The 27975-nt window shown below is 39.0% G+C and overlaps 1 protein-coding gene across 2 annotated transcripts in view; it reads left to right on the top strand.

Annotated features, from left to right (window-relative positions):
- The window catches only part of ALDH1A2 (aldehyde dehydrogenase 1 family member A2), a gene marked incomplete at its 5' end in the record, with an annotated part of 54594 nt that extends 27299 nt beyond the window's left edge, over positions 1-27295 (top strand). Inside the window, 9 exons of one of the 2 annotated variants that reach the window (XM_084293091.1) lie at positions 3624-3685; positions 6333-6461; positions 6592-6705; positions 15874-15976; positions 18941-19125; positions 19821-19985; positions 20399-20556; positions 21342-21416; positions 26112-27295. In XM_084293091.1, the coding sequence (XP_084149217.1) occupies positions 3624-3685; positions 6333-6461; positions 6592-6705; positions 15874-15976; positions 18941-19125; positions 19821-19985; positions 20399-20556; positions 21342-21416; positions 26112-26184 (1064 nt within the window). In that variant the 3' untranslated portion in view covers positions 26185-27295. The remainder of the gene's footprint in view (positions 1-3623; positions 3686-6332; positions 6462-6591; positions 6706-15873; positions 15977-18940; positions 19126-19820; positions 19986-20398; positions 20557-21341; positions 21417-26111) is intronic. The other variant, XM_084293092.1, reaches the window with a different exon arrangement.
- Between the last annotated feature and the right edge of the window lie 680 nt (positions 27296-27975).

Raw genomic sequence — 27975 nt, 5'->3', positions numbered from 1 at the left:
ACATACAACATATATGGTATAATATAGCTTAAGGAACCAGCTCTGCTCTCACACACTAGTTTGCTGAGTGCTGCTGTATGAGGCATGTAGCTATACTACGATTGTTAGGCAAATAAAATATCTATTACAGAGAAATCTGATGGAAATCTCAGCAAACACATCTGTAGAATGTATTGCTGTCCCGAAGTAAGATCCCTGGATAAATGAGGCTTTCTGTTTAGAAATTACAAATCTCTGGACCAGGTGCTAAGCAGCTGCAAATTGATCAGGCTCTATTATTATCAATGAGGGCTAAAGAATGCCAATTTACGTCAGCTGAGAATGTTTAAAACAAACAAACAAACAAACAAACAAACAACAACAACAACAAAAAACTACAAACCTTTTAGAAAAAATTTTTAGATCAGACTGTCAAAACCTTCTCAGGCAATGTCCTTCTGGCTGCCAGCTAGCTAGCAGAAGGCTAAGAGTAACAAGAATCAGCAATAGCACCTTAGACTGTGTCATTAGCATGAGTTGTATACACAAATAAGAAGAGTTTTAGAAGTTCACTCTTCACTCATTTCATTGTGCTCCTTCATTTCATCCCTGTGCTCACTCATTTCATTTGTGAGCACAGGGAGCTTTCCATGCTGACTGTTCAGAAAAAAATGATTCACTTCCCCAACTTGAGTTATTTTGCCCTGTTAACAGCTTACTTTACCTTATGGATGAGGCAGCTCTTAGATAAATCTTTCACTTGTCCAGAGACATCTGAAGCTCCTGAATAACTTGAAGCTATGTTCACAAACGTAGTGTTAGAAAGCAATCTAAAAAAATCCTGTCTTAATAGTATCTGTGGATAATGAACTTTGGAAGTAGGTTTCAAAAAGAGCAACTGTCTACAGTCTAGTGGAAGAAAGCAGGACAAGCAACTCTGCATGGAATTAATTGCTCTAAGGAAAGAAAGTTCTGCCCACGTTTGGTAGAATTAACCACGATTTGTCTGACTTGGCAACCAGGTTCAACTTATCTGTAACTTTATGCTATGAAGCACACAGACATGTGGCAATGATTATGGAGTGACAATCTGAAGTCAATACGGTGCTAACCTAACTGTGTTACTGTTATGTTGTCACCATCCTTCTGGCTGAGAATCCACCTCTCACAGTAATACCAATTACAAGCTGGTATTTTTAGCAGACTCTTTTATATGCCTCTTGAGCACTTAGACAATTTTGCCTGTATATGATTTTGACTTCTACTTTACTTCTGTCTGGTCTTATGAATCTTCTCATGGTATGTGAACCCTATCTGTGAAATATGAAAATCAAACTGATCATCTCTACTTGTGAAACAACTATGCTCATCTCCACAAGGAAGCTGTTAGGAATCATGAGATTGAAATAGTACAATGACGTTTTGTCAATGCAGAGCAAACTGACGGACTGTTTTCTTGCCTGATGTGAAACTCCTTTCTGTTTCCTCTGTTGTGTCCCTTGTCTTGGTTATACAGTATTGGTACCTGTCTCATAACTGTTCTCTTTCTAGCCTCCAGCTGATGTATTGTTAGCTACTTTAGCTCAGATTTCTACTGAGAAAATTCTGTGACGTAGAGGTACAGAAATGAGCAAACCTGAAAAGAAGTTATTTCTAATCAAACTCAATTTCAAGTCTGTACTTAAATGCAAGAAACTTTATAGATTAACCCATTTGCTGTCACCAGAAATACATTGTAGCAGGTTCCCAAAATGTACTCTCCACTGTGAAGTTAGGTTTTCACCCAATACTGAACAAGGCTGTCTGTAGCTCCAGACCTGGGTAGAGGCCACAAAGCTGCCCGGGTGCTCTCATGCCATGTGAAGGGAAGCACATGCACCTACCTGCACTGTGACAAGGGGAGCAAAAGCATTGTAACTGCTCCTCCTCCTATTCCCGTTCTCCCTCTGACCGTTTCCTGTCCTGGTAAATCCTCTTCTGTGATTGATCCCAGGTAACGTTCTCATTGTTCTCAAATGCTTTCTTAGTTGAAATGCTTTTTTTTAAAGTAAAGAGAGTCAAATTTATCAAGATGACCAAGCACTGTCAGCCTAGGCACACATTTGGGTTACACCTTTACTGTAACCCTTCCTTCAGCTGTAGCCTCACTGAAAAACATTTGACCTAAATTCAGAGGTAGTGTGTCTGGGCTAGTTTATACAGCTACAAGAATTGGTTTAGGTACAAAAGTGATTAATCTACTTTGCACAGAGGCAGGTCATGCACATTAACAAAGCTGATGGTTAGTCAATGCCTTCACCAGTCCCAGCACGCACATCATTTTCCTGCTCTTTATCAATTGAGAAGAAAGCTACATCACTACAGTATATATAATTGCAGCACGTACTCCTGGACCACAGGCAAGGGCTGAGGCAGCAGCCACCAGGCAGCTTTGTGAAGGAGTATGAACTCCATCAGCCCCTATACCAGCTGTGCAAAATGAGCCAGCAGAGACCTGCTGCTTTAAGCAGGCCAGGCCATGTGAAAGGTTTCCACAGACCACAGTTCTGACCCCAAATCACAGATCTGTTTATTTCATGACCTGACTCAGGCTGCCCTGAGCTCAACAGTGTTTTCTTCAGTTACAGACTGCAGATCTAGCATAACAGCATGCGCTTTAATTAATGATACGTCTCACCTCTGGATATTGGTTTTTGCCATTTTTGTTTATCCCGACCTTAAAAATAATTACCTGGTCAGAAAGCTAAGTATTTTCCTCAAACCTCACACCATCCACACCTGTTCGTGGGTGTCCATTCTGCTTTTCCTGCATGTTTGTTGTTAGGATCTTTATTAGTCCATAATCTTACTTCTGTCAGAAGCCTGTGAGAAAAGCTCAGAATTTCCAAGTTTCCAGTGGCTTTATCCCTTCATTTATTTATCTACCTCTATCTGTCCAAAAGGTTGGTGAAAACTTTTCTTATTCTCTCATCATGTTTTCCAGCTGCATTCAGCTTTTCCCTGTCAACTTAAATTGACTGCCTGTTTAGCTTGAGGCCACCTCTGATCCAGGCCTTGTTCTCCAAGGCATGGCTATGTGATGACCCCATGTTCTCCACAGTGTTGAGTTCTGCAGTGAATTGTGCTCAGTTACACATCGGTCACAGGCTTACCACCTTCATTCCACATCTACGGACTCTGGTGTACCATTCCATTACTTTCAACTCCCCTTGTCTTCCGTGGAAGATGAAGGAGATGTATGTCACTATTTTCCCATATCTGCTTGTATTATTTGCCTTTATATTACTTTATTCTAGTCCTTTCAGGAAATTGACTTTGCAACTCCTTTTTCTCTCATCCCCAAATCAGTAGAGGCCAGTAAGTGGTTTCCTTGCTGCTGCCCTTTTTTGTGCTGTACAGCTTGTCCTCCTTCCCCAGGAACAAAGCAGGCTACTTTCTGATGGGTTGCCTGCTCCCTTTGTTCTGCAGAAAGAACAATTAGGTTGCTCCTGAACCTAGGTTTCCCATGCTAGCTCATGAAAAAACATTTCCATGAGTTCTTTATTTCTTTTACTGCCATCAAAGGCTGATCCTTAGAGCTTTTTTTTTTGTTTGTTCTGCCAAGTCAAACTGCACTTGAGAGTAACCATGCTCATCTGTTTCAGATGGAGATTATTTTACGTTTACAAGACATGAACCCATCGGAGTGTGTGGACAGATCATCCCTGTGAGTATCTCTACCAGCGCCTTCTATTTATTTTCATTTAAACCAGCTCTCTTTAAAGACACATAAAACATGGTCCTCAGCTATGTGTGTTTTCCATTACGAAAAAAGCTGAGCTCATATTGTTGACATATCTTTAACAGCCTCCCTGCAAATGCTTATTTGAACATGCTAATAGGGTTTAGGCTCTGTTATTAGGAATTAAGTTCTCAAGTCATAGAATTCTCATGATTAAAACAAGCAAAGCAAAACACAGTGTTAATATGCTGGCTGTGGTTATGGATGTTCACACAACTTATGGAAAATTGATGCTTTGCTGTGGCAGTCTTTTTATTTATTTAGTTTTTACTGTGATTTAACAGGCTCCTCAGTTCCTGGGAGAATGTGATGCATTTTAATTCTATTCTTTCCTGGTATTTCTTTTACAAGGCTGGAAGAGAAGAAGAAACTCCAGGAGACATATCATTACAATTAACATTGCGTAGCTAGTAAGAGACATTAAATGTTTATTTTATTTGTTATGAGAGAGGAACACAGTGTTTCATCAAATATAATATTGCCCCTACACTCCAGTATACATCCTTAACACACTGTTGCTGAACGTGACATGGGAATTACACTGAAAAGCTAACTTTTTCAGAAGAACTAGTTAACTGGCTTTGGCAGAAATTTCAATGGGAGGCTCATATAGAGCTATTAAAATATTGTGTGGAAGCTTTTTTCCTTGACAAAGCATTGGGGAACTAATCAAGACATTCCTTGAAAATTTTGTTCATGTTATTTTGTTCATGTTAACCACAAACCCACTTAACAGCAACATGCAGCATTTCCATTAAATGAGGAGCAGCCAGAAAAGATTACTTCAACAATGCTAAGCCCGTTTTCCCTATTTATATTTGTTGTTATTTTATGCCTTTGTTAAGGCATAAAACGCTGCGGCTACAGCCATCCTGCAGACGTCTATGCATTATCCAATTCCATTCACAAGTCATCTTTATGATTTCACACCTTTGTGGCCGTTGTTCAATTCAGTACATGGATGCAAAATAGCAACCTCAACAGCTAACCCCGAAATTGCTAGACATTTCTTTGGATTGTCTCATTGAACTTAACTGACAAATCTTGTGAAGAAACCTTGGCCAAGGGCTGAAGCAGGATTTATTTAGTTTAGATCTGTAAAACGCTTTGTCTGGTGTACCCAGCCATCTACCACACTTGTTCATTCGCCCCCCCCCCAGTTTCTACTTTGAAACTTCTACATGGCTGTCATACACATCTACTCTAACACTACTGCTAATCTGTTACATATTTCCTCCACAGCTACCAGTCACAGAGTAAAGCCCCAGGGCCGCTGCATGCACTCAGCCATTACACTACCAAATATATTATTACAAAAATAAAATTAAACAGCAAGCCTAGCACTAAACTCCTCGTCTTCGTTCACATCCTAGCTTCCATCAAAACATACTCTCTTTGGCAGCTTTGTAGCATAAACAGGGCTATGTACTTCCCTATAAAACTCGTCAAAGCTCTCCTTGCAATACCATTACAAGTGCAGGCTGTCAGCACGCTGTTGGCCCAATAGCTCCCCTCCTAGGTTTATATACTAGAGATGGAATTAAAACATCACTTTGTCTCCGGAGTTTATAAACAACTGAGGGAGTAAAAAATTGGGTGTTCGGTGAAGAAAAGACAGTTGTGTATTTTTTCAAGCTAGCCAGGGGCTAGAGAGATGTCTATGAGAGTGGCAGCTGATATGCATCAGGCAGTAACATGTTCTGGCCAGTGGCTGACTGATAGTTTCTATTTTCTTTCCAAAGGAGATTATTCTATGCCTTTATGAGAATGCCTTTATTTTATTATGCTAGTATTTTCACCAAAATCACTGGAACTATCCACTTAACCTGTTGTTAGGATCAGACCTGGATGCATAAAGCCAAAGACTTGTTACACTTATCTTTACCCACAACTTGTTTATACACCAAATTAATACAACCCACTACATTTTCTGCTGCAGTTACATGAAGTTGAAATTAATGGTGGTGCAGAATTTTTATTTAAGCAATTTTTGTCAACTTTGCACTGTCCTTTTCATACCTTTCATATAAACTGCAGGGTAAGAAATTTTTGAGAAAAGATACCAATGAAATGCTTTCACCTAATATTGACATTTATAGAAGAGTTTTACTGTAATTTCATCATTTAGTGATTATATAATTTGAGTATAAATCTTCTGTCTTAAGATGTATTCTAAGAATGGAAATGTACATCTACAAATGCTTCAGCATGAACCGTTCATTCTGAATGTATCAGTAGTAAGAACCATTTGTCGTGAGAGTTAAAAGTGACAACTGCAAAACAGTAAATGAAAAAAAAGCTGTGAGTAAAAAAATTAACAGATAGCAGAAGATTCTTTTATAAAGACTGCGGGTCGGGTCTTTATTTCTTTGAACTGAAGAAAAAAAACTGAAAGGTCACTGTTCTCACTTTCTTAACGGCAGCAATTAAAAAAAAAAATCCTTGCTTTGTGCTGGGCAAGATTTATGTTGAGGATAGGCCTGAGAAGTAAATGAGGTAGCAGCTTGACATCTTGAAATCAAAACACCACTGCAATATTTTTCCATCTATCAACTTTTATTTTTTCCTACAGTGGAACTTCCCCCTGCTGATGTTTGCATGGAAGATTGCTCCAGCTCTGTGCTGTGGCAATACAGTAGTTATTAAACCTGCGGAACAAACACCACTCAGCGCTCTCTATATGGGAGCCCTCATCAAGGAGGTAAGAATAATTGACAGGAATAATGTCCATCTCTCCTTATGGAGAAGGAATTACCAGCACATGACTTGTTTAACATGCTCTGTCAGTTTTCATAAATCATGCTTCCCTGCATTCATTCCTATTTTGACAGGCTGGCTTTCCACCAGGAGTTGTCAATATTTTGCCAGGATTTGGTCCAATTGTTGGTGCAGCTATAGCATCTCATGTTGGCATTGATAAAATTGCATTTACTGGATCTACTGAGGTAAGTGTTCCCAGATAAATACTTAGGGAGATAGAATTAAGTCCTTGCATTACATTTTTTACTGACACTGAATAAAAGAGATGCATTTATGTACCACCGGTCTGTCCCTCCCAGCTAAGCTTATATACTGTAGCACTATCACAGCATAAGTGGCTCTTTTCCTCCAGCTCCTGCTGTGCCCAGCACCTCAGTACAGCAGATATGGCTAGAAAAATATTGCTGGGATTTCCTGTGGGCTTAAGAGGATGTGAATCACACGCAAGTAAGCAGAACATCCAGTTTATATCACAGCATACATAAATTCTGCTTTAGCATTCATAAGTTGTGTATCTTGGCATACTTGGGGAAAAGGGGAGAGGAAGGGGGCAAACTGGGGCAAATACACTTCAGCTTTGATGCTGCTTTCAAGTATACTGAGGAGGAGGAGGAGGTCTAGAAAGGAAAGATTGCAGGAAGGAAATTGTCCAAGGTGTCTGTTCCCAGAATGATGGAAAGATGCTGGCCAGAAGATGACGGAGACAGTGGTCTCCTGGATGCCAGAATATCTTGCAGTGATTTGATGATGCAGACGTTACAGAGGAAGTTAGGACTGAAGAGTAAGGCTGTCATCTGCAGAAAGAGAAACGAATCCCTCAAGTCAGATTGTGCAAAGCCAGCTGTTATCAGGGTTGGGTGAGAGGGGGGAGGATGATAGAGTTACTCCAGACTGAAGTCACAGGAGAAGGAGCCTTATCTCATCCTCTGAAGGCAGACAGAAAGGAATCTCCATGGGAGTTTCAGGGCTGGTTATATTTAGAGGGTGCTAAAAACAGGCCCTTTTCAATTCAAAATCTGTCAAGCTATTGTATGGAGGGAGCTCAACCCCAGGGATCCAGTCTGTCTTTGATATGCTTGACTCCCACTCGTGGCAGTTGCAGGCTGTATGCATCCCAGGGATGCTGCACTTCACACTGAGTCAAGTTTGTTGAGTCAATAAATAGACTGACCAGACAGCCCTACTAGATCTGTGTGCGTACAGCCATGGTGTGCCCAGGGATTGCAGACACTAGGATTAACTCTTTCAAATAAATCTAATATTGGTGGAATTATCCTGTAATTGTTTGAGGTTACCACATGAGCCTAAATTATCAGTAAAATGTAGTTGCATGTCTAATTTGCATACACAATTGTCTTCTAATTAATATATGCACATGAATTTTTATGTCAATTTCAGATTGTAACATACACTGGTTATGTACTAAGTCAATGGCACCACCAGATTTCAGATGATTCTGAGGAATTACTGTAGTCTTTACATCTCCTGTAACTAATTTATATTAGCATCCTAGAGTACTGAAAACCTTAATATGAGCTGATTACCCCCCATAAATTAAGTTGAAACAATTGTTTTCATAAAGATATGTGGTCTCTGTTTAAGATAAATATTCTATTATACAGGATGTTGCACTGTTTGGAGGAGGAAAAATACAGATGGGTTAGGTTTCAAAGTTGTCTTTTGTAGCCAAAATAAATTTTTATTGTAGCTCCAGACAGCTTTAGTTTTAATAGGCGTTTAAACTCAAAAGCTGTGGGTTTTATACTAACTCAGTGCCTACCTTTAAAAGCCTTACTAATAGGAAGTGAAAAGCATTACAGAGATGAAAAAGACATTCTCTAAGAACCTAAAGCAAGAACAGATGGAACGTTTTAATGCAGGGTTAGTGTAAACTATTCCATATTGTTTCTGATTTCCTGTAACACTGATTTTTTGTAAGAGCAAGTCAACATTGTAACATTCTGTGATTTTAAACACAATGCTGTGATATGAGCTGAACAATAGAGTGTGTGACTTTTCCAAAACAGTTTTCCATTTCTAATGAAATAATAATGGAAATATTTTGTCTCTCTAGTCCTGAGGCACGTCAATTGTACATTTCAGTGATGTGGACTTCTGATAGCCATCAGATATGTAAATGGCAAGATAGCAACTTCCATTCCTGCCTTTCATCCAGGTGCTAGTTAAGGCAGTTAATACTTTCAACGTGAGCAAGTTAATAGTAAAACCAATCAATACAATAGCAAACATTTTCAAGTTTAGATACCTGAGGCATGTTTTCTTCTCAAATTTCTACCATGGAGTTCTTTGATAGAAAAATATAAATGGTTTACCTTTCAAATGTATACTTCTGCCTATTGAAAACTTTCTATTTGCCTGTAAAAATCTCACATACACACACGCAGAAAAGGCTATTGCTACCTATTTCCTGCAAAGTTGTTTTTTTTTTAAAGAAAGCAGCAGAAATCAGGTTGCTCTTCCAACAAATAATTTTAATTCTAACATTTTGTAAAATTTATAGACTCCATTCCACAGACAAAAGAAACAAGAGCAAGAAGGCCAAGTTCATGACCTTATCTCAATAAAGTCTGACATAGCCACACCAAAGATCCATCCAGCCTAGTACCTTATCTTGCAACATGACCAGTAACAGATTGCTTACAGAAGAACAGAGCATGTGTGATCCTTTCCCTGCTGTAGCCTCACAACCTCTGGGAGTTGACAATTTAAATACTTCCTGAGCCTAAAGATGTGAGCGGACGATTGTATTGTGTTTAATATAGTGACCGATGGCCATGTCATCCTTGCAGTCTCCTCAAGATTTGCCTTCACATTATTGTAGCAAGGAATGGAAAGTTTTGCGGTTTTGGAACAGTGTGCGCTTAGTTTGTGTTTCCAACATTGATGGGAACTGTTTGCTTCTAAGGAGTTCAGTAAGTCCAAGGAGAAGCTTAACTCTGAGCAGGAAAAAGAAAAGTCACGCTTGGGGACAGTATTTTTCATTTCTCAGGTTCTCTAGTGCTTTCAAAATTAAGTACTATTTACTTTTCAAACACTCTCAAGTAGTATGTGAAAAATCATCTAGAAAGACCTATTTTCTTGTGGTACCATCACTGTTAAATTCCACTTCTTTTTTTCTGACCCTTCTTTTTACGGGTTAGTTTATGCAGAAGAACAGTAGTCTTCCAGCTCTTTCTTCCCTTTGAGTACTTCTTGTGGAATACCCTCCCATGGATCACTTCCTCTCTCAGTGCCATAGGACATGGCTCTCAAAACTCTTCCCTCTAAAGCTCAGAAGGAAGGGCTCTGCAGACACCCAGTGGGCTATGAATTTCACGTTGACAACTGTTGCACTCAAAGAACAAAAATCATACTAAGAAAGCAAGCTTAAAAATGCTGTGTCTCCTTAAGTTCCAGCAGCTTTCTTGGCTTCTCTGCTTTCTTTGGTTCATACTCTTCAGCAGCTTTTTAACAGAAGTGTTTATTTTTACCGTGTTGTTTTTAGTGAACCAGAGCTGATCCATAGACTCCATAATTATGGCCATCTCCTCTAAGGCTTCACTGACACGTTTTTTCCTCATCTTCCACAATCACTGAACTTAAACTGCCAAAAATAATCTTTCCTGAACTAATCTGACCATGTCAACACTTGTTCCCTTTCCTACCTTCCCTTGAAAGATCACAAGCCTTTTAAGCATCCCATTACATTTTACAGTATTTCTCCTTGATCTTTCTGGTCTCTAGTTGAAGGGAACTGGTTTAGTTCTGTTTAACAATTAAATTTTCCTGTAGGACTTATTACCAACGATTTAATTAAAATTCAGTCCATTTTATTTTCTGAGTTTCAGAACAGATCCACACTCTGGATGTCTGGTTCACCCGTGTAATTGCGCTGCAGAGCTCAGAAGTACAGGAGAGGTTATATAAGTCGCCTCCCCTACAGTTAAATCAGCAGCAGACCGTATTGATTTCCAAGACAACTGCTGATGAGGAGACAATTTTTACACGTACTAACTCAAGCAGTGTGGTTCTTCACCTTCCAGTTACCTTCTTATTGTCCAAAAGAACTTTTGCAAAGTAGTGAAAAGTAAAAGATCAACAAATAGTATAGAAAAACAGCCATAAAGAAGCTGCTTTACTCTTCTTATGCCTTTATTTTCACACAGGATTGTGAATACGAAGTGACTGCAAATACAGCTATATTTTGACTGCTGTGAGCTGTCTGGCTGTGCCTGTATGTGTGCTCCATTTGAACTGGAACAGGGTACCTCTAAGTTCCTGGTGCACATGGAATAGTTAGGCACAGTCTGTTTTGGACTTAAGATTAGAGATGATTATGGAGAGTAAGAAGCTATGCATCTAAGCAAATGAGCATCTAAAGGACTGGCTGGATTAAAAATCTTGTTTGCTGCAAAAGTGTAATGAGTGCTAATAGCAAATGCGTTACCTCCAAATCAGAGTGGCTTACAACTCTCTCCAGCTGTCAGATGCTCTCGAGATGAGAATCATAGATAGTACACAAAATATTTGAAGCCTTGGCCAACTAGAAATTTATCCTAAGTGGCTGCTTTCCACTTTGTTCAAACTATGACCCATTAAAAGGCAGACAGATTAAAGATAGGATTCAGGTCTATGTCCATGCAGTTCTATGGAGTAACCCAAATAAATATCCAATAAATTGTTCTGGATGCCTGTGTAAATGAAGGGTCTATAAACAACTTCAAAAAAAAATAACAGAAGAGTCTGCATTTTGCTTGGCAGAATGTTTGCTTTATGCACTTAGATTAACAAACCATGATCTCATCATTAGTCAACAAGATACTAGAGAGACCATCAAAGCAAACTACAGGAGCGTTGAGGTTGATTCATGCCAAACAAATGTTTGTAGCTAACAGCTGTATTACCACTGATTCTAATTTACTCAGCAGGATTCGCCTTTCATTTCCAAAGTGATATGAATGTCACAATGCATGATGTAGACAGAATGTCTACCTACTGCACTAGTAATGAGTTGTGTCAGTTCTCCTGGATCATGCTGGTTTTGGACATCAGGAATTACATCCTAACACTTTCCACTTCAACAACAAGAATCCTAAAGGTGATTTGTCTGTTCTGAGACATCTGTTAGCTTACAGTGCTACTGACATGCCCTGTTCAAAGTAAGAATAGTTTAGGCAGGCAATATTATCATTTATTCATTCTATTCTGTACTAATTCTATATTATATTAATTCTTGCTTCTGCTTAACCCGTTAGATCATATCTTGGACAACTACGTTTCCTGAATTAAAAGTTGTTCTTTCCTTTTTCCCTCCTTGGTAATTTTGGAGGAATTTAGGGAACTGCCCTTGGATGACTGTGGCCTACAACAATTATTATGTCAAAGGGATGTACCTTTTTAAAACTGAAACAAATGGGGTTACGTACAAACCCTTTCAGTCGGTAAGAGTTTAGCTGCAGACTTCCACAGGGCCAGTATTTACCCAAGGAACAAATAAGCCATTTATATCTTAGGATTCTCTCCAGGGATTTCTGTTTGGGATTCCCTTTTCGCATGCTGAACGATTCTCTGTGCTTTCTTCAGTGCTGGTCCTCACACAGGGCATTGCACAGTCAAATTAAGCTGCTATTCTTCATGCCAACATTTTAAAATACACTTGTCTCTGCTGAATCTGGGGACATGTCCCAAACATCCTTGTCCCAAAATGTTACATTTTCATATAATCTGGATTTAAAATTAATCATAATAATACAAACATCATAGACTAAGTACAAGCATTGGTTTTAAAGTTTTGCCAAAACACTGATGACTTTCTGCCAGAAAACAGAGGAATTTTTGTACCTTATCATACCATCTCCTAGAAGTTTATCGATCTCTTGTAATTTACAACACTTACCATTTTTCAGACACCTCCCCAATAACCCAAGAACACTATAATAGCAAAAATGGGTAGGCCAGTTACTTAAAATGTCTACGCAGCTGATGATGTGTTTCTTCCATCAGTTTTTGCACTGTTCATGGAATCTTAATTTACAAAGCAAACCCTTCACAGTCTTGTCTATGGTAGAGTGCAATAAAATTATCTGCCATTCATCTAAGCTGCTATTCCCTTTGATTCAGGTGTTCCCCAATAGCTTAACATGTATCTGTGACGAAAGGAGGCTCAGAGCAGAGGAAAAGCTGGAGATTCTGACAAAGATATAGAGGAAGTATCACAAACCTTGGAGGTTTGCTTTTGAATTGTGAGACTTCCAGTGCTTTGAAAGGCAAAACACCTGTACCATTTAGATACTGTTTTCTGTCTGAAAACAGAAAATTAAGAGAACACAAAAGGCAATAGACTTTTTTTTGAATTTCTGCACAGAAGTATTTAAGATGACTGCATCGGCATCCTCTTGAAAGAGATGTTAAACTTCCAACACAGAATGTACAAATAATGTACAAATAAGCAACAAGCGTTTTTTATCACAGTATACTCTCAATTCCTAACATCCTACAGTTCACAGTCCAGAAACTATTCTTCAAGAAGCTGTTTTGCACAGGGGTGTTCCAAAATGTTTCTTTAATCTTTTGTTGTTGTTGTTGTTCTGAGTAACAGATTGTTTTCTTTGAGATGGGCCAAATTACATCTGCCTCACCCTCCATGCAGCTTACAAGGTTATGGTACTTCACAAGCTATCCAGGGATACTCCTGATATCAATCTTGAAGCCTATTCAAAACAAGGATGGGGAGTCAGGGGTTTCTCTGCCAACATTCCTGCTGAATAAATGCACAACTCCATTATCTGTGGGGGAGTCCTCTCTTCCAGTGTTCCCTTGCAAGTCTGCACTGCCTATTGGGAGCGCACAGATATATCTGAGAGACACCCCAGGAAGCATGTACTGAAAGACCATACAGATTGGAGCACTATCACTTATCCCTTTCATGCTGTCTTTCTCCATAAAGAGAGGGTCGGTTACAAAAGGCTGTCTTTGCCATTAAATAATCACAGCTCCGGTGCCCTCCCTAAGACTTTTCTCAACCTGTGTATGTAGGGCACAAAAGGAGCACAGTGAAGAAAAATGCTGAGCAGCATGAGCCCTACCAACCTCATGTCTATGCTGATTTCTGATGGGAAGGATACAGTGGGGCTGTTAGGTTTATACTTGCAAAATCGACAATAACCTCCCTCTATAGCAGTACTCTGGGCACATTTTTTCAAATTAACACCATTGTCTCCAAGCCTCACGGACTTCAGTATTCACCATTCGTAGTATTTGGACTTGCATATTTGCCAATCACTTCTTTGCATATAGTTCTGTTGAAGTCTGTATTTACAGACAGAACAGTTTTGACATTGAAGTGGTAGAATGGAAGGGGGGGCAGGATGGAGGGCTGAACACCTTGCTCTGGTTTCTTCAGTCTGTTTTGCTCTTTGTGGATTTTTGTGGGGAAAGAGGTGATTGTTGTTCTTTGAGAGAGGGAGGTTCAAGGCAGTGAGGGTGTGAATGGCATTGGCTGGCACTGGCTATAAACACAGCACTCTCACTGGCTTAGTGTACGTTTCCAGCACAGTTTGAGAGGTTGGAATTTGCAGATGACGTGCTTGATACAAGTAGTGGGAGTAGAGGGCAGGAAAGGTCCTTCTTTTTCATGTTCACTTCTGGCTGTCAGTCAAACACAGCAATAAAATCAGTTCCAATTAAGGGGCTATGTAAGGAATTTCATGATAATGTCAACACTCCATTCCATCAATACAGGGGTAAAGAAAAGAAGCTAATGTTAATTTCTTTAAAATAAATAAATAAATAAAAAGCCTCTCATAGACGACTGTGGTATCACCAGATACACAGTTAATCACAATGGTACATGAAGTCATTCACAATTCCCCCCTGTGGGGGGATTTCTTTTTTTTTTTTTTTTTTTTTTTCTTTTTTTTTTTTTTCTTTTCCCTGTGGGGGCCCTGGTTTCTATTTCATTTGCTTTCTGATTACTCCAGTGCTGACTTAACTTTCCCAGCAGACTGACTTCAGTTCTCTAGTAGGTTTGGATTCTCATCAATTAACCCCATACTGCTAGGAATCCCACTCACCTGACCTTAGAAATAGAAAACTGAGAAATCTCATCAGCTGGAGACTATACTAGACTCTATAGTATGTAGACTATACTAGAGAAAGAAGTCGAACTGCAGCCTCACTCAGATCTCACTTCACATCTAACTTTCTGTGTGATCTTAAAAGATGTCCCACTTGAAAGACAGTACTTATGAAAGTTCTCAAGTTTATCAGTAGTAAACAGACACTTAATCCTGTGCTTTACTGTGTGTGGTCTTAAATCTACCTGTGATAATTCCTTAGTATGGGCACAGTTACATTTCAACAGTACAGAATCTTGATTTATTTTTCATTCATTGATCCAGGGAGGGGTGAATTTCCAGAGAGTACAGCTGCCTCTCTATATGCCATGCCCCCTCTGTACAGGGTACACAGAACATGTCAAATACGTAGCTGTCAGATACAACTCCATCGATCCTCGTGTTCCTTGGTGAGATCTGCAACTTGAGGCTGCTCCGATTTCCTCATTGGGCTGCATTCTGCTCCAGCTGGCTCCACAATCTACAAAGATATTTAGAGGTGCTTTTGACCTCCTCAACCCATATTAAGATTATCTGTGGTGCAGCTGAGGGTCAGATCTGGGATGGTGCATTTCTAACTGCTTGGTATTCTGCTGTATGCTGCTAATCCCACAGAAAAAGCTGAATATTTCCTCAGAATCTGATGTATTCTCAATCATGATTTCAGTGTCAAATTACTTAAAACTTTAAATGCTGAAAAACAAATTTTGAAGCAAACAAGTGCCCTCCCACAGTTTGGCTAACACTCTAGAAACTGTAAGTAATAAGAGTGAAATAAATCCTACTAACACTCATCACTTGGGATAACTAATGCCTGGACTATATAAAGAAGCATGATAACAGTTATTACTAATGAACAGTAGTAAGCTTAGTACAGACTTAATACATACTGTGGTATCAGATCTGTTTTGTACCACATGGAAGTGATTCTAGCTATGCCAATTTCAGATTTTTAATTCAGCCCTCCTAAAGCACTCTAAAATAAATCCTACAGCATGTTAGCATAGACACAAAGGGGTGAAGGGTACAAACACCTTGTGTTGTGCCTTGTCCCCTCTCCGATTCTAAAAAAAAAAAAAAAAAGAGAACTGGAAAGCTGTCCACTGATGATGAGAATCTGTTTAGACTGAAGAACCTGCTGGATTATTTAAGGCTCAGTTCCAGTGATGTCCAGCATTGGCTGTTAAAGTGAACTGTATGACTACATTGCCTGTAAAACGTGTCTCCATTTCCTTTCAGGTTGGGAAGCTGATCCAAGAAGCAGCTGGAAGGAGTAATTTGAAGAGAGTTACACTGGAGCTGGGTGGGAAAAGCCCAAACATTATTTTTGCAGATGCGGATTGTAAGTCAGCACTTCCACATTTTTCTTAAATGTTTGTGTGGCTTTTCTATTTTCATCTTAGGGCTTATCTTTTAGATAAAGTGAAATGGACCAATATAGCTGTAACCAACTGCACTTTTCAATATTACAGAAACAGCCTGGAGTGTGATGGTTTTATAAAAAGACAACATTTGTACCCAGAGATTCACAGAGGAAAAAAAAAAAAAAAAAAGAAAAAAAAAGAAAAACAGTTAAAACCAAGCATGTGGATATGGTGTTAATCAAAATCATGGTCCCATATGTATTTTTTCTAAACTCTGCAGCAAGGTGGCCTAGTGCTTTAAATATGGAAAATCTGTGATAGATTCATAGCAATCATAAAAAGGGAGGGCTCTGATTTAAACTTGAGGGGCTAATCTACTCAGTGCACTACTTTTTTAAGCTGTTTTGATGGTAGCTATAAATGGAGAGTCTTCCATTTAAAAAATCTTCACAATTGAACAACTGTGTATTGAAATGTCCTCAATGACATTGTCAGCAGGGAGCTGAAGATTTTGGCAACTGAATGACGTGCAGCTGGGATTTTTGGCACCTGAAGGTACAGGACAGCAGTTCAGAATAGGATAAAACACAAACTGGAAGTTTCTGCTTACATGATAAGCAATGAAATAGTTAACAATGTTGATATTTAAATCGTCAGCGGGAGGTTTTGAAGTTAACACCCCATTAAGATGAATGGGACAGTTCACACCTTGCCTTGACCTATTGTTTCAGGCTGTGTGCAGGCACACTGTACTTACTGCATTTTCTGAGAATTTACTTTGTAACCCAAAGAAATAGGCATTTAAGATTTGGTCTTTTAGTTTCAAAAATCGAAACTGAACAGAAGAATGATCTGAACAGCATGAATTACAAGAGCTGGTTACAATCCCATATCCACTTTCAGAATTTATCAATGTTGAAACACGAGGAAAAGCCTAAGAATTCTCAGCAGTTGAAGTCATTTCTACTTAGGAAAGTTTTATCAAGCTGGGAGGCTAAATTGCAGTCATAGCCACCCCGGTAAACCAAAAAAGGCTCCTGTCAACCAAAGTCAGGTGCAGATGTTACAGCCCTGTACTCCGGTTACCCATCTCCATCTCCCACCAGAAATCACCACATCTCAAATGTCCTTTACCTACTAGCTCAGATTGGATCACCTGAACACTTCTAGTAGAGTAACATATGCTGGGGGCAGGTCTGTGTTGTCCCTTTCCACAGAGGAAGGACAAACACTCCTAGCTGCCACACAGAGGTACAGTTTATCTGTGACCTGAATCTGCCAAATAAGGTTGGTGAGAAGTTGCAGGCAACAAGGGAATAACAGGGCACAGAGAAGAGCGAAGTCTTCCCCAGGACCGTCTGTTCCACAGTGTAACATACTAAAGCTCTCTGGCTTCCCATAATTAAAACCACTAGCACTTGACCTGAAATTCAGTCTTCAAAGCTCTGATTATTTAAGAACAGGAGACAATTTGCTCACAATTCCAAAGGAGCTGTTTGTTCTGTTTGAGGAACACTGTGTGCCAAAAGTTAGCAGAAAGCATGACAAAGCTGTTGAAGTTTAGTGTGCATGCACACACATGCACACAGAGAAAAATGGTTAGAGCCCCTCCATGGTGCCTAACTTTGCTAAGAGAAAGAAACATCAGTTAATCAGTTCTAGCCACTATTGTTTTTAGTCTCCATGGAGCTGTCTGGGAAAACTTGAATGTGGTCCAGGGAATACCCCACATCATTTTTTTCCATGGCCGTGCCAAACACAGAATAAGACACTGCTGTTAGATGGAGTTGTTTAGGCCATGCTGGAAGTAAAGCATCATTGCTTTGTTTATGCCATGAAAGATTATACTTTAAACAACGTTCTGAATTGTGACAGCTGATAACAGGTATTGCAGTGCTGCAGGTCATCACTTTTTGATGATAAATTCAGTGCCACATGGCCCAAATGCTTTTCTAGTCAGCTGTTATATGCCGTGGGAGATTTTGGCTCTCATTGTCTAAATATGGCTGTTTTTCCCTTTCCTGCTTGAATATTGGATGTGTTGGTTGCACCTCCGAAGTTGGAACAGGAATCAGGGATTGATTGTTCCATAATTAGCCTGTATTTTTAAAGCCTCACCTAGTCACTTCTATAGGCCAAGAAGATATTTCTGTCTTGCAGAAAAATAACCTGTCTTTGGGAAGGATAACTCTTGCCATTATCAAAGTTAAATTCTCTCAAGTACTTGCTTGATTGTAATCCTCACATATGCAGGATTAAATCAACTGCAAGTATAAGAGGATAAACAAATTTTCCCCTCCCCTACTGACTTTAAGTCAGAAAGACTTCTATAGCATGGGGCACAACCCACTTCCTAGGGTCCTCTTAAGAGTTTTTGTTAATACATGTAAATGACATGTTGTTGATGTGCAAGGCATTGCTGAAGCTGTTTTGCATGTCCTACTTGTATTGACTGCTACAACTGTAGCTTGATTTAATTTTTGCAGTGGGATCTTAAGCTGTATTTGTGGCTTGCGTCAAGGGATGGCATGTAGAATGTATTATCTACAGACACTTCTTTAACTTGATGGTGCTTGAACTCCCAAGTGGTCTCTTGCAAACTGGTGCTTTTGAAACAGTTCTAATGCTCCTAATATCCCCCTAGTATAGCTCAGTCCAGGCTGGCATAAATGACAAAAAAAAAAAAATCAAATTCAGACATGTTAAAATGTACTAAAACTTCCTATTCTCACAGGTATTAAAACAAAAAAATGAAATTAATCACCTTCACTTATGGCCTGGCACAACAATAATGTATTGTTCAGTGTTTTGGTGTTTTTAACCAAATTCTACTTCTGCTTTGAAGTTTTGGGAATGTGATGCTATGTCATACCATAACATTGGTGCAACAGCAGATGTGTCTATGATGTTTCAGAGCAACTCATGTTGTCTTGGTTTTGTAGTGGACTATGCTGTGGAACAAGCTCACCAAGGAGTCTTCTTCAATCAAGGTCAATGCTGCACTGCAGGCTCACGGATTTACGTGGAAGAATCAATCTATGAAGAGTTTGTAAGAAGAAGTGTAGAACGTGCAAAGAGGAGAGTAGTGGGGAGTCCTTTTGACCCAACTACAGAACAAGGTCCACAGGTAAATGAACAGTGCTTCAGCTCTGCAGCCCAGAAGGTACCCAGATGCCCAGAAGCATTTAAACTCTAACACAACAGAGTCCAGTCAGTGCATATTCACTTGAAATCAGAGATGTCTTCTGTTTAGTGAGAACTCTCATCCTAAATATCAGAAAGTTCACCCCACAGTTTTAACAGCAAGATTCTGCACTTCAGCTCCCAAGACACAAATTGCATAGTGCTACCATTGATAGGAGAAAGGCTCACAAAAGTCTTTTTGCAGGCACTTATTGTCAAGAATTGTCTACAACTGTAACTGTGCTTGTAGAGACAAGAACAAGAACTGTAAGCAAAAGATGGTCAAAATTACAAATATATCTTTAAAAGATATTCCTGATACTAATAACCAGCTGGGCTATACCACTGTCAAGAAGTTAATTTTGGCCAAGAAAATAATGCCCTGCTTTGTTTGTTCTTATAAACCATCTCCCTTAGCAACAATGTGAGTTGAGCCACATACATACAGGGACACATTCTTAAGAAGACTGAGCCCCAGGTTGCAGTCAGCAGCTATCTGTAGATCTTTGGCCTCTCAAGCTCAAACAGTGAAAATATGCATGAGTCTACTCTCTGGGACGACTTGCCTAAAAAAATTATTTTGGTTTAATTATCTAAAGTGCATGGCCTGCAAGTCAAACAGCTTCTTCTCTCTTTCAGATTGATAAAAAACAATACAACAAGATCTTGGAACTGATTCAAAGTGGCATTACCGAAGGAGCAAAACTTGAATGTGGGGGTAAAGGGCTAGGAAGAAAGGGCTTCTTCATTGAACCTACGGTGTTTTCCAATGTAACAGATGACATGCGGATTGCCAAGGAGGAGGTACATGGGCAAGATCATTTTAGAATGTCCTAAACATGATTTTGTTTCTTTTGTTTACTTCTTGAGACAAAAGCTTTAGAGTGAAAACGACCATTATACCAAAAAAAAAAAAGTTAAAATCTTCTCAGAACTTAGTCACAGAGCAACTGACAGCATCAGTTTCGGTAAAAAAGCTTAATTTTTGTCATTTGCTTTAGAGTCTCAGACTTGAAAGACAAGATAAAAGAAGAAATGAATTATGTTTCACTCTGATGACAGCTTTGGGAAATTCATGCTTTTTTACAGGCAGCTATTACTACTAATAAAATCTGTAAAGAGTAAAACAGGAGAGGCCATTTATAAAGCAGAACAGAACAGGAATAAATGCCTCTGTGTGAGCTGTTTTTCAAATTAATGATTAATCTTTGTTGCAGATTTTTGGGCCTGTTCAAGAAATACTGAGGTTTAAAACCATGGATGAAGTTATAGAGAGAGCCAACAATTCTGACTTTGGGCTGGTAGCTGCTGTCTTTACAAATGACATAAACAAAGCCCTGACGGTCTCTTCAGCAATGCAGGCTGGGACAGTCTGGTAAGGCAGAAGTTATCACACTCCTGCTCTCAGAGATAAAGAGTTTAGCTCATTATCATTACATTACCTCGGTTTTGCACCCTTTGTCTTTGTGTTTATCTAGATCATCCTAGTGGTGAATCACTAACCAAGATACAGAACAGCTGTTGGGGAATGTAGTCAGTCTGCTCACTGCAGCTGAATGCTATTGAAAGTGGAAAGTGCCTTGCTTTCTGTTAGCATGACCTTCCAGTTACACCGCTGAACAGCATTGCTGAAAACAAAACAGTGTAAATTATCCTTTCCGTGGAGCAGAGGAAGCCTGTGAGGTTTCTGCTGAAGGCATAAGAAATCGTGTATTTTCTACAACCTTAAGGAACCAAAGGGACACCTATTTCTCTTGTATTTAGGTGTAGGAAGTGACACTTCTAAAGTTTAATAGCTTGCAATTTGATATGTCAAGCCTGGATACACTAAAGATCCACGAGAAATCAGGTGGAAAAAGGACAAATTCAAACCTAATAGCTCTGTGTTATAAACTGGCACTGAAATTTGTCAGCAGATTAACAGTCCATTACTGAAGCATCCAAGTGTTCAGTGCCCTCCTCCAGTCCTCACAAGCTAAATCCCACTCTCTTTAAAGCAAGGAGTAGAAGCTTGCTTAGGTCCCTCTTTCTTTTCAACAAGAGACCATTTTGTTAGTACTAAGAGCTATACAGTATCCTTAGCTCCATGAGTTTCAGTATCTCCTGAGTTGTCCAAATGTCTGACAGTGCAATTGGACTTAATGCCTTTTCCTGTTACAGGATAAACTGCTACAATGCCTTAAATGCCCAAAGTCCTTTTGGAGGATTCAAAATGTCTGGCAATGGGAGAGAGATGTAAGTATTACACCGCTGTCTTCTAAACTATTTTGAGCTCTACAACTTAACAAACATTAGTGAACCCTTCCATGCAAATTAAGATCAGGACATATTCCCATCAGAGGATCAGGGCATAGTGTAAAATGACTCATAACCACTGCCAGCTCTAAATGCAAACGATTTATATGGTAAATCCATTTCTTTCCTTATTTATTTATTTATTTATTTTAACACAACAAAATGAGTTACAAGAAGTCCCTTCTTATTCTGAAAGATACTGAAAATTTCTGAGTATTTTTTTCAAACTGCAACCTGTGTTTTCCAAGTTTTCCTTCTCCATATTAATCAGCAATTTTCCAGAAAGATTCTATTTCATATCTTTCTTTATGCTTGTTGACTCATTTGTTGTACTTGTTTCAGAGTTGTTTTGCCATGTATTTTGCTTTCTTACATTTTTTTTCCTTTCTGTTCCTTTTGCTACATTTATCAGTATAGGATCATCTGAATTTAATTAAAAAGGTGTCTGTCTTTTCCAGAATTATAAACAATGTTAGACGAAATCAGGCCTACAGAACAATACACAAATGTGTTTATATCCCTTAGAAAGAATCACCTTCCATTACAAAGCTTTCTGTCTTATTCCGTTTAGAACAAAGTCACAAATATTTTGAAACAGAGCTACCTTCTAAAATGCTGTCCCATGTACCTAACTGAAAGTGTTAGCAGTTTTTAGTTCTCATTACAATCACAAAAATGTTTAGCAATTGCGTCAGCCCCAGATTGGTTGTGCATACAAAGGATTCAATTAATTCCTGTGCAGGAGGCATGTATACCAGATATGTCTCACCTAAGATTTCAAAATAGCTAATGGCAAACTCAGCAGTAAAACTAAACTAAGGTCAAACTCTTTAAAACTTTAAATATGTTGAAGTATACAACTTGATCTATAAAATGAGCTCTATGTAGTCTGAAATATTTTCCCTCATTAGGGAGTACTTTGAATAACACATTCATACTATTCTCCACATTCATGAGTTATGAGGTGATCTCACACTGGCATAAATATGTCAGCTCATCTAACTCTTATCATTGTGAAAATATTCTAAAACTACTAAGCTCGAAAGAGCACATGAGTAACCTGACACCCAAGAGTGACCCCACTGACTTCAGGGAGGTTAACTGTGCAAGCAAAATACTCACATATTAGTATTGTAGAGTTTTGCAAAAGAAAGTGGGGGGGGGGGAGGGGGGGGGGAGGAGGGGGGAAGGAGAGGCAGAATCAGGCAGCACCCCAACTCCCAAGGAAAAATCTGTGATAGCTGTACACTTGATTCACATCCACAGCTTTGACAATACTCACCATAAACAGGCAATGTTTGGAATGGCAATCATCTCTCTCACACCAAGATGCCTGAAAACCTGCTTATGAGTAATTATTTTACTCCCTTCACAACCTCTTTGATCAGATATCACCTTCTAATTCACCTCCCCAATTTATATCTGCATACATTTTATTAAAATGCCAAGGTTTCTTAGATCCCTGTGTTTAAGTGATACGTTTTACAGCATAAATAATATTGAGTCTGGTAATTAAAGAATAAAAAACAAGACAAGAAAGTGTTCATACATATCTGTGCCATTGCTAAGCTAATACGATGTTTTAGCCAGATTGTAATTCTGCCACTATGATATTTGTGCTAGCAATGTATTATCTGGGACTTATTTTGTTCCTGCATTAAAATTCACAGATTTTTATCACACGTTGGGAAAATAGGAACCCAAAGTTGAGATGTGCTACGCTCGTTTTACACTCCCACAAAATGTACCAGAGTATGTGCATACCAATAGAGAACCCAAACTCTTGTACAGAATGGAACTGATTTCTGTTTACCTTAAGGCTACAGTATTCTTTTATTCTTAAAGAAGTATAATATTATTTTATTCTAGAAGGAGTTTGAAGGAGCAATTCATTTACATTTACAGGTTTTTAAAGCTCCTTATCAGTAACTGAGTCGTGTAAAATTGAACTGAAAATCAGGCAAGTCCCCCAGAATTCTGGTCTCTGTCCAAATATCTTCAAGGGAAGGAGGTGCTATTCTACCTCAGACTTAACATTTACTGTCATGGGAATTATTATTCTCTGTATGACTCTGAGCTACAGCAGTGCATAGTTGCATTTCCAAAAAGAAGTGCAAGTAGGCAAAGGCCTTGGAGTTGTAACTCTTTTTTTCTACCATTCTTCTCTTTGCTTGAGGAAGGGAGGAGGGTATGTAATATCATTTATTTTTGGAGAGCAATTTGTTCCCCTTCCCTCACACCTCCACAACCAAAGGATAGCATCATGCAAACTTGACCTCTGGGCTCCTCCCTCTCACAGACACAAACCTTGTTCTCACCCTGATACCAAACTGCAATTCAAACAGACACAAAGTTGCCATACAACAGGATGTTATTGCTCCCTGCCTCCCTGTATTAGGCTGTGGGGACAACCAAGCCCTTTGAACATGCACTGACTCATCTGCTCTGATGGTCTGGAATTACCCTTCATCCTATTCAGCATGAAAACTTTTTTAACTTTAGAAAAACAGTTGGTTTAGAATTCATCACAACTGCCCGCTTCCAAACTTTCAGACAGAATACAAATGCACAAGGCCCTGAAGCCTTGAGATGAAGAATTAGACCAATAAATACAACTAATTTTGTTTGCCAGACCAAGGTAAAACAAAACAAACCAAAACAAATAAACAACAAAACAACTGGCAGTTGGAACATACACAAAGGCACTGGATACTGTGAGGCAGGTTACATAGTGACTTGCAAAAATGCGTTCATCAGATGTCTGGAGCCAAGCTGCATCACTACCAAATCAAGCAGAAACTTTCATGCAGAGAGACTTACTAGTTTTAGTTTTTGGGTTCCATGCAGCTCCTGGTGACGGCTTCTAGTATGCCATAAAGGAATGGTTTTGTGTCTCAGCTAAGTCTGATAAATAACTAAGTGTTTTGATCATCCTTTTGGAAACAAATCTAAGATGTTCCCCTGAAAGCTGGGGGTGAGGTGGTCCAACTCAATCAGATCTGTTCTCATGCTAAAGAATCTTTACTAATATATTTCCTTGCTTGTACTTAGGCTCTTGTGCATCTTAAAATGCTTAGTAAAACACCAGCCTTAGTGAGTTAGACATCAACTACGTGTAAGGCTTACCAAGCTGAAGTGTGTTGGCAACTTTTCAAAACTGCATGTAGGGTGAAATGGGATGGTAAATGCTGTATTTCTGCACAAATTCATTAACTTTCCAGGGAAAGTCACAGGACTCCTCCCCCAGCATTACATTTTGTGTAAACCATACAGTATAGAAGGAAACACAAAGGAGGCTATGCAACACTGGGGACTGACTGAAGGGTTTAATTGCTTTGAACAGTGGCTCCTCACTCCATTCTGAAAACAACATTTACTAGACTGGGATTCTGAGGAACTCCCCTGAAATATTCTTTATGGTATAGCTGGGATTTTAAATTCTGCATAGCTGGATCCAGGGGGAAGGCAGTGTCAAACGCTAAACATGCTAATATGATAATGCACGTGTCAGCACTTTTTAGTTTTAATGTAAGTAAGAGAACAGTACTGGGTGTGTTTTATGGATGGGGATAAGAATTTAACCAAGAAGCAAATGACTCTAAGTGCTTGTGCAAAAGAATCCTCATATAAGTTCATATAGAAGAGAACCTCCATTCATGGACTTGGACTGTGCATGTTTTGAGGTGGGGACTTTGCTTTACATACACAGCAGCCAGCAGAACATAACTTGTGAGTTGACTAGAACACACATCTCCATCACCCAAAATATGCACAGCAAAGTGCAAGTATCTATACCTAAGAGGAGATAGGCAAAACGTCCAAGAAGCCATGCCATAGCTGCTCTGTGCCTCAGCAGAGTTGTCTACGAGATGAGCCAGGCCAGAGCTGACTACAAGAAAATCTACAAAGCACTCAGAAACACATTTCTTGAGCATCACTTACACAAAGGAGAACATGTATCCCACAGAGTCACGTGTCAGATGACTGGGACCTAGTAAGTGACTAGCTTCTAAAAGTATGTAGGATCTTAGATAAGAAGCTGTGCCAGGACAAAAACAGGTTTTCTCGTTACCTAGTGGAAATATGAGCAGGCTGAGTTCTCTTTCACAGTAAGTGCAAATGTTGATTTCTGCTGCTGAACATTTTGTCAGGGAAAAAAGACCAGTGGGTTAGGAGTCATTGTTACCTTTATCCAAAGTTGTGAGCAGTTCGTTTTCCATAGTACTGTTTAGACGTTCTTTTTCTTGGGTGCAAATAACAAGCAGTAAATTCACTGGTCAGTAGTGTAGGTCTTGGTATTTGAACATTTTCAGGATCTGGAAAGGACAGAGTGCATCAGTTCACTTCCAATAGTTCCATCAAGGGACAGTAACTATTTCTGGGTGTAATATCATTCTGTATCTCCTTATCAAATGCTGGAGCCATCCACTGGTCTTATGACTAGCCTGCAACTTCATATTCAGGTTTTCTGAAAGACATCACGAAAGGAAAACCAGTACAAAATTACTGTACAACAGAAACCTATGCCTAGAAATGTAGGTTGTATCTTAACTTCATCAAAGAATCACTTTACAAGTTTTTGCTGAATACAGAATTAATTTTTGGTCTAAGATGAACCTGCATTTTGTTTTCTAGGGGTGAAAGTGGATTGAGAGAATATTCTGAAGTTAAAACTGTGACAATAAAGATCCCTCAGAAGAATTCCTAAAATGATGGAAGACCATGTTGTGCAGAAGAGCACATGATGCCACCCTCTGTATTCTTTATGGAGACCAGCACTCAGGAATAAAAAGTGTTACACAAAATGTATTTAAGAAATTAAGTTGCAGCATATATACTGGGCACATAATTGCATAAGGAATGCAAACCAACTCTGCATGCTTTCATGAAACTCTCTTGAGAGTTACATCTTTATAAAACTTACCATAACAAGATAAAGTTGCTATTGGACATCATTTAATAACAGTTCTAGCTATAAAACTGTTAAATTCAAATGCATGCATACACACATTTATCTCTTCTTTAAATAAACAAAGTAAGTCTTACTGCTTTCAAGTTGCCTTCTCAAGCAGACCTGCCTTCTTCTGACATTCTTGTTTCATAAAGGGCTTTACAAGCCAAATTTACCCAAAATGCTAGGATCAAACAACATAATCAAGTACCATTCATGTTTTGAAAAAAATGTAAGACTGTGAACTGTAACCAGCCCAAAATTGGTATATTGGCAACTTTCCAATTAGCATGCTCACATAAAGAGGTTAAACTGGGGAAGGTACTAAATCATTATATGGACAATGAAATCCAAATACCATGAGATTTGGCTTTCATGACCCAGAGTGTTTTGGTTTTCAAAGCTTATTTTAATAATTATTTTATGGCTTGTTACAAGCAGAAATCCTCCCTCACTTACAGGGACTTAAAAGGTTTTACCTGCCAAAAGAGCATGGCCAGACAGGGTGGAAGAGTGCTAAGGAGAACAGGAACAGATCCCAAGGCTTCACAGAATATTTCAACTTTCATTGCCTGCTTAGTTTTGTTGTTGTTGCTGTCACTGTTGTTGTTTTCACTTTTTCTTTTTTTAAACAAGTATATGCACACACAGACTCCATTTATTTGTCTGCTAGTAAACTGCTTGTGATTACACTGAGAATCATTAAGTATTCATTACCACAGGAAGAACCTAGTGAAAGCCCACCTGTCAAGAAGTTAGCTTGATTTTATTTTCTTATTAAATTATGCCTTGCCATCCTCGCCATGCTTGGGAGCCTTAGGTGAACTTACTGGCTAGTACTGTATTTTCATTGTTGTCTGCTTTTTGTTGAGCCCAGGACAAAAATATGAACATGATCTTTTAGAAGTAAGATGTTTAAAACCTGACACGCTATTTCCTGCTGCCGACAGAATCTCTTCCAACTTGCAATTAACAAACTAAACATTATCCCCGTCTTCTTTCTAGATGTAGAGCTCCCCAGACATTTTTTTTAAGGTTTCACTTTAAGTTTTAACTTAGAATTAAGACAATGTATTTTAGAAGTACAGTAAATCATCTACTGTAGCTACATTCTGTGGGGTGTAAGGACAGAGTTATGGCCTCAGGTGTAACAGTTCTGGCTGCAGAGTGTGTACTACGAACTGTTGAAAACTCCAGACCTGATTTAGCAAATTGTTTCCACACGTACTTAACTTTACTCTCTGAGCAATTCCTCGTAGATTTGAACTTGTGTGTGCCCTTAAATACACTGCAGGACCAGGACAACATTATACAGCACTTGGTAGTGTTGTAGCCCTCAATATTTTCTACTTCTAACTCACGTCAATCTGCATATCGTGTTTTCAAAGCAATATGTATACACAATGTTATTCAGAAATGACAGTGCATTCACAGACATGGAAATGAATCCAAATATTCCTGAGTTGTTAAATGCAGATGCCATATACTTCTACTGTGTATGTCAGAGTTAAGAAAAACAAAATACAGCAAATAATTAGTTACCTTTTA

This window comes from Netta rufina (assembly GCF_964035555.1).
Source record: "Netta rufina genome assembly, chromosome: 11".
Classification (NCBI taxonomy): Eukaryota; Metazoa; Chordata; class Aves; order Anseriformes; family Anatidae; genus Netta; species Netta rufina.
Note: the sequence above shows the minus strand (reverse complement) of the source record. Positions and strands in the feature narration are given on the sequence as shown.